Genomic DNA, 12,499 nt, shown 5'->3' with positions numbered 1-12,499 from the left:
TATGCCCAATAATTTTTCGGGTAACATGGGCTCTTTTCTTCACTCCTATATTTTAAAAAATACATGTGTATTTTTCTCACCCTTGTATACCTGTATTTTTTTTTTTTTGCTTGTGTCTTGATTTTTGGTGAAGCAGATTGCTGCTTCTCTAGTTACAAACAAATCAGTAGGCGGCAGGTAAAAAAAATCAGTAGGCGGCAATATCGATCATAAAAAATGCAAAACGCTTCTTCCCTTGTCAAGACTCCCGGTTCGCCAGCAGTTTCTTGGTTCCCATGTCCGTGTCATCCGCTTCCGTTTCGAAGAGTTCGAACCGCTCGTCGCCGTCGCCACCCTCCTCGAGCAGCTCCATGTGCTGCAGCTCCGACCCGATCAGCGACTGCATCCGCGCGCGCTCCCTGTCCCGCGGGTACGTGCGGTACAGCAGCGAGTATATGAGCGCGCACACCGTCATGGGGATCGCGATGGCCGTGTACAGCGCCTTGGCCAGCGACGCCGCGTTCTCCCGGTCCCTCTCGGCGGTGGCCTTACCTGCGCCGCCGTCCGCCAGCCTGAACCCGTAGAGGTGCTGCGACAGGAAGCCCACGGCCGGCGGCGCGAACGAGGCCAGGATCGACTCGAACGACCTGTCCAGCGCGTAGATGCTCGTCCTCGATTTCACCGGCACGATCTCCGCGAAGATCGGGCTGCAGTGCACACCAAGCAGAATGGAGTGAAGATTCTCTTTGTACTGGAGCAAATTCAGGGGGAATGTGCAGGTTTCATCGTCTACCTGTTTGTCGCGGCTGCATTCCAGGAGATGATGAGTCCCATGACGAAGAGGACGAGCCCGTGCGCGAGGCCGGTGGACGGGTCATCCGGGAGCCCGAGGAGCAGGATGCCGGCGAGTGGCACGGCCGAGCCGGCGCTGATCTGCGACAGCACGATCCTCCCGGCGTTCGGGTACCGCCGGGCGAGGGCGTCGCCCATCTTGCCGCCGAGGAGGCCGCCCAGGGACGTCGCGACGGAGAACATCGTCATATAGACGGCGGTATCCCCGTGGCTGAACCCGATGAGCTCCAGCCACATGGACAGGAACGACATCGCCGACCACGGGAACGAGCCGCTCACGCCCTGTGCCACGAAGATCTGGAACGTCGGGATCTGGATCACCGACTTGGCCTGCCTGAGCAGTTCCCTGGCCTCGTCCCACGCGGACCGTTTCTCCACCGCCGACGCTACGTCCGTCCGGAAGTTGGGGTCGACGGCAAAGAACCACACGAGGGCGCCCACGACGACGCTGATGGCCGCCACGAGGTGGAACGCGAAGCGCCAGCCCTCGATCCCGAAGATGGTGGTCGGCGCCAGCAGCAGGGCGGAGAAGCCCCCGATGATGGACCCGATGCTGCTGGTCAGCTGCAGCCACCCGAAGGCCGCGCCGCGGTGGTCGTCGTCGGTGGAGTCGGCCACCAGTGACTGCACCGCCGGTATGACGAGAGCTAGGCCGATGCCGTTCAGGCCTCTGGAAATCGCCACCTAGCATGTTGGCGTATAGCTCTCAGTTTCAAATCGGTAATGAGTTCCTCAAATCAGCTTGGATAATCCCTCTCTCGACAGAGATGCAATTACTGCTACTACAAGAAATTAAAATCATCGATGCCGAGATCTATGCGAGACAGCTGAGCTGACATAATTAGCCACCGGCTTTCTAGTTTGTAGTACGAGTAAGACAGGAAGCGTGAACTGGCCGTGAAGTGCGAGCAGAGGTTGAGCGGTCGGGCTCACCTGGAGGAAGGTTTCGGAGATGGCGACGAGGAAGGTCGCGGCGGCCCAGAGGAACGCCCCCACGGCGATGACGTGGGCGCGGTTGTGGCGGGAAGCGGCGTACGCGGCCAGCGGGTAGCACGCGGCCTGCACGATGGAGCGGTAGAGGGTGAGCGCGCCGAGGCCCGTGGGCGTGGCGTGCAGGGCGGCTCCGACCTCCCGGTACACCGCCGGCAGCAGCGCCTCGTCGGCGCGCTCCATGATGGACGCCAGGTTCACCAGAACCAGCGTCCGCCGTTCCTCCCACGCCACCGCCGGCCCCATCTCCGAGAGGAGCTCACCTCGCGAACCCGGTAGGTTCTCTGTCGTCTCCTCTTCTCGCCGAGTGCTCAGCTCGACCTCGCGATGGCCGCCATTGGTGCGCCGGCGAAACGGGGTCTTTGTCCTCTTAGCCCTTAGCGGGGATTTTCCATTACGATTTGTCTGCCTGTTTGACTCCACGCTCTCTTCTCTTTCCGTGGCGTAACGTGGCTCAAGTTGAAACGTAGCGTATGGGTTGAGAGGATCTCCAACGGCCGCGCAAAATAAGGGTCGTGCCGTAAATTTGGTATTTTTAGCGCGCGCCGCAAACGGTAGAGTGGCTTCAGCCGACGCGCAATAAGCGTGTGCACGGCATATAGATTGAGCGCGCGTTCCGAATCGCCATCGCACGCTGTGTATTTGATGCGCCCGCTTTCGCGCACGGCACACTCGAGCGTTTGCGCCGCATTCTCTCCGCCGTCACTTTCGCCCCGCACGCGCCGTCAGCGGCGAACTGGGCCGATGGACGCCCGCGCCGGCACCCCCCCTCATCCCTTTCTTACAGCCGCAACCACTCCGCCGCCTCCGCCGCAAACCCTAGTCGGATGAATCCGAGGAAGATGAGGATGAAGACGAGGACGAGGCTTGATTGTTGTGCCTTTCGTTTGTGTCATAAACTTGGTTTGCATTTTGAACTTGGTTGAGTGATGTTGTGGGCATGAACTTTTGGTCATCAACTTGTTTGTGATTTAAATTATACGCCATGTCTTTGTTTTGTGGTGTGTGAAATTTATTTTGTGTCCAAAATGCAACAAATGTGACATGCGCCGGCTGCTCGCGCGCACTGCATTTTAGCGCGCTGCTGGAGCTACGCGCGTGCGCTGTATTTTAGCGCGGTTGCTGGAGCCAGCGCTGTGCGCCGCGCCAAACCTGGCGATGGGCGCGCCGCAAACCAGTTTTTAGCGCGCCGCGCGTTGCATGGCTGTTGGAGATGCTCTGAGGCAACTAAGCCATTGGTCGACCCACTGCTCTGGGAAACCCTAGTATTTGGTCTTTTAGATCAGACGATGAAGGTACTGTGGTGTCGTTTCTTTCATGGGAGCATCATTTGTGGAGCGGAGCTGGAAGACAGAGGCAGGAGGTGGAGCGACTTCGTCTTGCACGGAGCTTTCGATGGAGATGTCAAGTCATGCTTGGTCGACATGTGCTACGCTGTGTCATGCCTGGTCGATAGGTGCTACGCACGACAGATCTTTTAGAATCTTCGCGGCTAGACAGACGAGCGCGGGGTGGTGGCGCCGTTGGGCGTCGTGGTGGCGTCGACGGATGGATGGACTGGCAAGGATGATGCAGATATTTCTCCTGAAGAAGGGTCAGCGATTCGATGATGATGGCGGCGTCTAAAATGTGTGCATGTGGTGTATGCTTTAGGCCTGCTGAGCTGGCTGTGCGTTCCGGTACGTTATGTGGATGGATCAGCGACGACACCGGTTTTAGATATGGGAAATGAGAGCACTCCAAATTATCAAGTTTTGTAGGTGTAAGTGATGGCTTCAGGTGGCTTGATGTATGTTCTTTTTAGACCTACGTGAAGGAAATATGCCCTAGAGGCAATAATAAAGTTATTTTTACTTCTTTATATCATGATAAATGTTTATTATTCATGCTAGAATTGTATTAACCGGAAACTTAGTACATGTGTGAATACATAGACAAGACATAGTGTCCCTAGTATGCCTCTACTAGACTAGCTCGTTAATCAAAGATGGTTCTGTTTCCTAACCATAGACATGTGTTGTCATTTGATAAAAGGGATCACATCATTAGGAGAATGATGTGATGGACATGACCCATCCGTTAGCTTAGCATTATGATTGTTACAGTTTCATTGCTACTGCTTTCTTCATGACTTATACATGTTCCTTAGACTATGAGATTATGCAAATCCTGAATACCGGAAGAACATCTTGTGTGCTATCAAATATCACAACGTAATTGCGTGATTATAAAGATGCTCTACAGGTGTCTCCAAAGGTGTTTGTTGGGTTGGCATAGATCGAGATTAGGATTTGTCACTCCGTGTTTCGGAGAGGTATCTCTGGGCCCTCTCAGTAATGTTTATCACTATAAGCCTTGCAAGCAATGTGACTAATGAGTTAGTTGCAGGATGAAGCATTACAGAACGAGTAAAGAGACTTGCGGGTAACGAGATTGAACTAGGTATGATGATACCGACGATCGAATCTCGGGCAAGTAACGTACCGATGACAAAGAGAACAACGCATGTTGTTATGCGGTTTGACCAATAAAGATCTTCGTAGAATATGTAGGAGCCAATATGAGCATCCAGGTTTCGCTATTGGTTATTGATCGGTGATGTGTCTCGATCATGTCTACATAGTTCTCGAACCCGTAGGAGAGTAGGGCCTCAAGGGGTGCCCCCCATGGGCTGGTTCGAATTGGAATAGGAGGGGGCGGCGCCCCCCTCCTTCCTTCTCCCCTCTTCCCCCTTCCCTCCTTCTGCTAGTTGGAATAGAAGGGGGGGGCGAATCCTACTTGGACCGGGAGTCCAAGTACGACTCCCCCCTTGGCACGCCCCCTCTAGGGATGGCCTCCTCCTCCCCCCTCCTTTACATACGGGGGCATGGGGGCACCCTAGAACACACCAAGTTTTGCCTTAGCCGTGTGCGGTGCCCCCTCCACAGTTACATACCTCGATCATATCGTCGTAGTGCTTAGGCGAAGCCCTGCGCCGGTAACATCATCATCACCGTCTCCACGCCGTCGTGCTGACGGAACTCACCCTCGTCCTCAACTGGATCAAGAGCACAAGGGACGTCATCGAGCTGAACGTGTGCTGAACACGGAGGTGCAGTACGTTCAGTACTTGGATCAGTTGGATCACGAAGACGTTCGACTACATCAACCACGTTCCTAAATGCTTCCGCTTTCGGTCTATGAGGGTACATGGAAACACTCTCCCGTCTCGTTGCTATGCATCTCCTAGATAGATCTTGCGTGATGTAGGAATTTTTTTGAAATACTATGTTCCCCAACAGTGGCATCTGAGCCAGGTCTATGCGTAGATGTTTTATGCACGAGTAGAACACAAAGAGTTGTGGGCGATAATAGTCATACTGCTTACCACCAACATCTTATTTTAATTCGGCGGTATTGTTGGATGAAGCAGTCCGGACCGACATTACATGACCGCGTTCATGAGACTGGTTCTACCGACGTGTTTTTGCACATAGGTGGCTGGCGGGTGTTTGATTACGGTCGGTCCTTGTTGAAGGTTAAAACAGCACACTTGACGAAAAATCGTTGTAGTTTTGATGCGTAGGTAAGAATGGTTCTTGCTAGAAGCCCGTAGCAGCCACGTAAAATTTGCAACAACAAAGTAGAGGACGTCTAACTTGTTTTTGCAGGGCTTGTTGTGATGTGATATGGTCAAGACAAGATGTGATATAAATTGTTGTATAAGATGATCATGTTTTGTAACAGAGTTATCGGCAACTGGCAGGAGCCATATGCTTGTCGCTTTATTGTATGCAATGCAATCGCCATGTAATTGCTTTACTTTATTACTAAGCGGTAGCGATAGTCATAGAGGCAATAGTTGGCGAGATGACAACGATGCTACGATTGAGATCTAGGTGTCGCGCCGATGACAATGGAGATCATGACAATGCTTCGATGATGGAGATCATAAGCACAGGATGATGATGTCCATATCATGTCACCTATTTTGGATTGCATGTGATGTTTATCTTTTATGCATCTTATTTTTCTTAGTACGGCGGTAGCATTATAAGATGATCCCTTACTAAATTTCAAGGTATAAGTGTTCTCCCTGAGTATGCACCGTTGCTACAGTTTGTCGTGCTGAGACACCACGTGATGATCGGGTGTGATAAGCTCTATGTTCACATACAAAGGGTGCAAGCCAATTTTGCACACGGAGAATACTCGGGTTAAACTTGACGAGCCTAGCATATGAAGATATGGCTTCGGAACACTGAGACCAAAAGGTCGAACGTGAATCATATAGTAGATATGATCAACATAGTGATGTTCACCATTGAAAACTACTCCATCTTGTTGGGGGACGTAGTTGAAAGAACATGCGGTGCCCCCATGTTTGGTTTTGGTAATTGATGACAATCTCTATGGACTAATGGTTGTCTTGAGTTATATTTGAAGGATCTGTCCATAGGCTTTTCTTGAAGTCCATGTGTGGTTTCAAGGAGTTTATGAGTTGACCAAGGTGCTATTAAGGAATTATCCAAAGAATGGTCATGTGAGTGCTGAGCTTATTGCAAGCATGTCTTGAAGAAGAAGATTGTGTGATCATTCATGTTTACCTTCAAGACATCATCCAAATGAAGAGAGTTGGAAAGATTCAAGGTTGATCAAGACTAAGTCAAAGAGTAAATCAAGTTGATCAACACACAAAGTGTAGAATATGTACCGAGAGGGATCAAGCGACCCCATGGTATGGTAAGCACTGTCAATTACGCTTTGTGTACTAACCCATGATCTTCGTGAGAGTTCTTTGTGGGGTTAGGTTGTGGTGTGCAAGTTCAAGTGAAGCATCACGAAGAGATCAAATTCTTGAAGCTTGCCTTCCATTGTGGTGACAATGGACTTGTGAAGATGTGCGGAAGAGAGGCTCACCCACAGTGGAGTATGGGGGAGCAATCAACTAGTCTTCATCGAGCCAACGCAATCAAGAAAGGTGGTCCAACTTGAGGGAGTCAAGATCGTCATCATCTAGCTCAAGTGGACCATGTGCAAGGCAAAGGTTTGCCCTTGATAGGTTTCTATTTTACCGGTCTCATGGTTGTTGTGGGAGACCGGGTTATAGGATCGTTTGCCATACTATCAAGGGGGGCTCTCGATGAGTTGCTTGATCGTATCGTTTGTAGAGAGCTCAACCCATTGCATCCTTGCATCATCTTTATTGGTTCTTGTTTGGCTCTTCTCCTTGTGAGATTTGGAGATTTTGGTCATGTTCATGACAAGCTCGAGTTCATCGAAAACGGAGTTCACATGCATCTTCTATGATGATTTCGATGTTGGAGGGTATGCCGGTTCTTCTCTGTTGGAGGTGTCACTCCTTTGTTTGCTAAGCATACCTCCCCTGCCTCTTCTTACTATAACAAGCTTGAGTTTGCTCAATTCGGAGCTCATTTGCAGAAGTTATGGCAGTTTTGGTTTCCTTGGAGTATACTTTGTTTTCGCGGTAGTGGCTTAAGGATGGCGCCAGAGGTAGTACCGCGGTCCACAGCGGTAGTACCGCCGAAGCACTCAAGCGGTAGTACCGCTCCCAGAGCGGTAGTACCGCTCCCCAAGCGGTAGTACCGCTCCCCGAGCGGTAGTACAGCTTGTGGTCTTCGGCCATAGTACCGCAGTGGTTCCGAGCTACTACCGCCTTGATTCGAGACCGTCGTTTTTTGTGTCGGGTTTTACGGTACTAAGTGCGGTAGTAGTGGCGGTAGTACCGCGCCTACTCCCACGGTAGTACCGCTCTGGGGCCAGGGCCCTGACCTCCTCGTCAGCGCGGCAGTACCGCTGGGTGAGAACGGTAGTACCGCCCTCAGCGGTAGTACCGCCCTGCCCAAGCGGTAGTACCGCTCTGTGTGTGGCTGTTCAGTGGGGTAACGGTTGGATTGGTTCCCCCACTATATAAAGTGGTCTTCTTCCCCAATGAACCTTGTCCTTTGAGCTCGTGTTCTTCCCCCATTGTTGACCTTCTTCGAGCTTGCTAACTCTCAATCCCTCCATGGATTCTTGCTAGTTTTTGAGGGAAAAGAGAGAGGAGATCTAGATCCACATTTCCACCAATCACTTTCTCCTCTATGTGAGGGGAACCCCTTGGATCTAGATCTTGGAGTTCTTGGTGTTCTCCTTCTTGTTATTCCTCTCATTTTCTTCCCTAGCATTAGTTGCTTCGGTGGGATTTGAGAGAGAAGGACTTGGGCACTCTGTGTGCCCTTGCCATTGCATTTGGTGCATTGGTTTGAGTTCTCACGGTGATACGTGGAAGTTACAAGTTGAGAAGCTTATTACTCTTGGGTGCTTGGTGCCCTTGAGCTTGTTTCTCTTGGGTGCTTTGGCACCCTAGACGGTTGGTGGTGCTTGGAGCTCAATCATTGTGGTGTAAAGCTCCGGGCAAGCATCGGGGACTCCAATTAGGTTGTGGAGATCGCCCCGAGCAATTTGACGGGTTCGGTGACCGCCCCAAGGGTCGCCATTTGTATGGGTTCGGTGACCGCCCTCAAGGGTCCCTTAGTGGATTCACGGCATCTTGCATTGTGCGAGCGCGTGAGGAGATTACGGTGGCCCTAGTGGCTTCTTGGGGAGCATTGTGCCTCCACGCCGCTCCAAACGGAGATTAGCATCCGCAAGGGTGTGAACTTCGGGATACATCATCGTCTCCGCGTGCCTCGGTTATCTCTTACCCGAGCCCCTTTAATTATGCACTTTACTTTGTGATAGCCATATTGTTCTTGTCATATATCTTGCTATCACATAGTTGCTTATCTTGTTTAGCATAATTTGTTGGTGCACATAGGTGAGCCTAGTTGTTTTAGGTTTTGTGCTTGACAAATTAACCATTAGGTTTATTCCGCATTTGTTCAAGCCTAAACCGTAATTATTTTAAAACGCCTATTCACCCCCCCCTCTAGGCGACATCCACGATCTTTCAGTAGTAATTTCAAAAAAATTCCTACGCACACGCAAGATGATGGTGATGCATAGCAACGAGAGGGGATAGTGTTGTCTACATACCCTTGTAGACCATAAGCGGAAGCGTTAGCACAACACGGTTGATGTAGTCGTACGTCTTCACGATCCGACTGATCAAGTACCGAACGTACGACACCTCTGAGTTTAGCACACGTTCAGCCCGATGACGTCCCTCGAACTCCGATCCAGCCGAGTGTTGAGGGAGAGTTTCATTAGCACAACGGCATGGTGACGATGATGATGTTCTACCGACGCAGGGCTTCGCCTAAGCACCGCTACAATATTATCGAGGTGGACTATGGTGGAGGGGGGCACCGCACACGGCTAAAAGATCAAACGATCAATTGTTGTGTATGTGGGGTGCCCCCTGCCCCCGTATATAAAGGAGCAACGGGGGTGTGGCCGGCCAAGGGGAGAGGCGCGCCGGGAGGAGTCCTACTCCCACTGGGAGGAGTCTTACTCCCACCGGAAGTAGGACTCCCCCCCCCTTTCCTAGTTGGATTAGGACTTGGGAGGGGGGAAAGAGGAGGGAGAGAGGAAGGAAGGGGGGGCGCCGCCCCCCTCTCCTTGTCCTATTCGGACTAGGGGGGAGGGGCGGGCGGCCCAGCCCTGGCCACCTCTCCTCTTCTCCGTAAAGGCCCACTAAGGCCCATTAACCTCCCGGGGGGTTCCGGTAACCTCCCGGTACTCCGGTAAAATCCCGATTTCACCCGGAACACTTCCGATATCCAAACATAGGCTTCCAATATATCAATATTCATGCCTCGACCATTTCGAGACTCCTCGTCATGTCCGTGATCACATCCGGGACTCCGAACAACCTTTGGTACATCAAAACATATAAACTCATAATATAATTGTCATCGTAACGTTAAGCGTGCGGACCCTACGGGTTCGAGAACTATGTAGACATGACCGAGACACGTCTCCGGTCAATAACCAATAGCGGAACCTGCATGCTCATATTGGTTCCCACATATTCTACGAAGATCTTTATCGGTCAGACCGCATAACAACATACGTTGTTCCTTTTGTCATCGGTATGTTACTTGCCCGAGATTCGGTCGTCGGTATCTCAATACCTAGTTCAATCTCGTTACCGGCAAGTCTCTTTACTCGTTCCGTAATACATCATCTCGCAACTAACTCATTAGTTACAATGCTTGCAAGGCTTAAGTGATGTGTATTGCCGAGAGGGCCCAGAGATACCTCTCCGACAATCAGAGTGACAAATCCTAATCTCGAAATACGCCAACCTAACAAGTACCTTTGGAGACACCTGTAGAGCACCTTTATAATCACCCAGTTATGTTATGACGTTTGGTAGCACACAAAGTGTTCCTCCGATAAACGGGAGTTGCTTTATCTCATAGTCATAGGAACATGTATAAGTCATGAAGAAAGCAATAGCAATATACTAAACGATCTGATGCTATGCTAACGGAATGGGTCAAGTCAATCACATCATTCACCTAATGATGTGATCCCGTTAATCAAATGACAACTCATGTCTATGGTTAGGAAACATAACCATCTTCGATTAACGAGCTAGTCAAGTAGAGGCATACTAGTGACACTCTGTTTGTTTATGTATTCACACATGTATTACGTTTCCGGTTAATACAATTCTAGCATGAATAATAAACATTTATCATGATATAAGGAAATAAATAATAACTTTATTATTGCCTCTAGGGCATATTTCCTTCAGTCTCCCACTTGCACTAGAGTCAATAATCTAGTTCACATCATCATGTGATTCAACACCAATATTCACATCTGTATGTGATTAACACCCATGGTTCACATCGTCATGTGACCAACACCCGAAGGGTTTACTAGAGTCAATAATCTAGTTCACATTGCTATGTGATTAACACCCAAAGAGTACTAAGGTATGATCATGTTTTGCTCGTGAGAGAAGTTTAGTCAACGGGTTTGTCACATTCAGAGCCGTATGTATTTTGGAAATATTCTATGTCTACAATGCTCTGCACGGAGCTACTCTAGCTAATTGATCCCACTTTCAATATGTATCCAGATTGAGACTTAGAGTCATCTGGATCGGTGTAAAAGCTTGCATCGATGTAACTCTTTACGACGAACTCTTTTATCACCTCCATAATCAAGAAACATCTCCTTAGTCCTCACTAAGGATATTCTTGACCGCTGTCCAGTGATCTACTCTTAGATCAAAATTGTATTCCTTTGCCAAACTTAGAGCAAGGTATACAATAGGCCTGGTACACAGCATAGCATACTTTATAGAACCTATGACTGAGGCATAGGGAATGACTTTTCATTCTCTTTCTATTTTCTGCCATGGTCGGCTTTTGAGTCTTACTCAACTTCACACCTTGCAACACAGGCAAGAACTCCTTCTTTGACTGTTCCATTTTGAATTACTTCAAAATCTTATCAAGGTATGTACTCATTGAAAAAATCTTATCAAGCGTCTTGATCTATCTCTATAGATCTTGATGCTCATTGTGTAAGCAGCTTCACTGAGGTCTTTCTTTGAAAAACTCCTTTCAAACACTGCTTTATGCTTTCCAGAAAATTCTATATCATTTCCGATCAATAATATGGCATTCACATATACTTATCAGAAAGGCTGTAGTGCTCCCACTCACTTTCTTGTAAATACAGGCCTTTCCAAAAGTCTGTATAAAGACATATGCTTTGATCAACTCATCAAAGTGTATATTCCAACTCCAAGATGCTTGCACCAGTCCATTGATAGATCGCTGGAGCTTGCACATTTTGTTAGCACCTTTAGGATTGACAAAACCTTCTGGTTGCATCATATACAACTCTTCTTTCAAAAATCCATTAAGAAATACAGTTTTGACATCCATTTGCCAGATTTCATAAAATGTGGCAATTGCTAACATGATTCGGACAGACTTAAGCATCGATACGAGTGAGAAAATCTCATCGTATTCAACACCTTGAACTTGTCGAAAACCTTTCGCAACAAGTAGAGCTTAGTAGATAGTAACACTACTATCAGTGTTCGTCTTCCTCTTGAAGATCCATTTATTTAACACGGCTTGCTGATCATCGAGCAAGTCAACCAAAGTCCATACTTTGTTCTCATACATGGATCCTATCTCAGATTTTATGGCCTCAAGCCATTTCGCGGAATCTGGGCTCATCATCGTTTCCTCATAGTTCGTAGGTTCATCATGGTCTAGTAACATGAGTTCCAGAACTGGATTACCGTACCACTCTAGTGCGGATCTTACACTGGAAGACCTACGAGGTTTGGTAGCAACTTGATCTGAAGTTTCATGATCATCATCATTAACTTCCTCACTAATTGGTGTAGGAATCACTGGAATTGATTTCTGTGGTGAACTACTTTCCAATAAGGGAGAAGGTACAATTACCTCATCAAGTTCTACTTTCCTCCCACTCACTTCTTTCGAGAGAAACTTCTTCTCTAGAAAGGATCCATTCTTAGCAACGAATCTTGCTTTTGGATCTGTGATAGAAGGTGTACCCAAGAGTTTCCTTTGGGTATCCTATGAAGACGCACTTCTCCGATTTGGGTTCGAGCTTATCAGGTTGAAATTTTTCACATAAGCATCATAGCCCCAAACTTTTATGAAACGACAACTTTGGTTTCTTGCCAAACCACAGTTCATAAGGCGTCATCTCAACGGATTTTGATGGTGCCCTATTTAAAGTGAATGCAGAT

General features: G+C 48.8%; 1 protein-coding gene across 1 annotated transcript; it reads right to left on the bottom strand.

Moving 5' to 3' along the window:
* On the bottom strand, nucleotides 1-2,181 carry LOC119309202. Its single transcript, XM_037585236.1, has 3 exons — nucleotides 1,765-2,181; nucleotides 773-1,515; nucleotides 1-686 (listed from the first exon to the last, which is right to left on the bottom strand). Exons 1-3 carry the CDS (start codon nucleotides 2,065-2,067, stop codon nucleotides 239-241), a joined length of 1,494 nt encoding a protein of 497 aa, XP_037441133.1. The 5' UTR covers nucleotides 2,068-2,181; the 3' UTR covers nucleotides 1-238.
* Between the last annotated feature and the right edge of the window lie 10,318 nt (nucleotides 2,182-12,499).

This window comes from Triticum dicoccoides, chromosome 5B, assembly GCF_002162155.2.
Source record: "Triticum dicoccoides isolate Atlit2015 ecotype Zavitan chromosome 5B, WEW_v2.0, whole genome shotgun sequence".
NCBI classification, from domain to species: Eukaryota; Viridiplantae; Streptophyta; class Magnoliopsida; order Poales; family Poaceae; genus Triticum; species Triticum dicoccoides.
This window is presented reverse-complemented; position numbering and strand designations above follow the sequence as displayed.

Excerpts from the sequence above, each read along its gene's own strand:
- LOC119309202 (XM_037585236.1), bottom strand. The coding sequence starts at position 2,067 with ATGGGGCCGGCGGTGGCGTGGGAGGAACGGCGGACGCTGGTTCTGGTG. Across the intron at positions 1,516-1,764 it reads TCTCCGAAACCTTCCTCCAG|GTGGCGATTTCCAGAGGCCT; the intron begins GTGAGCCCGACC and ends CCAACATGCTAG. Across the intron at positions 687-772 it reads AATGCAGCCGCGACAAACAG|CCCGATCTTCGCGGAGATCG; the intron begins GTAGACGATGAA and ends TGTGCACTGCAG.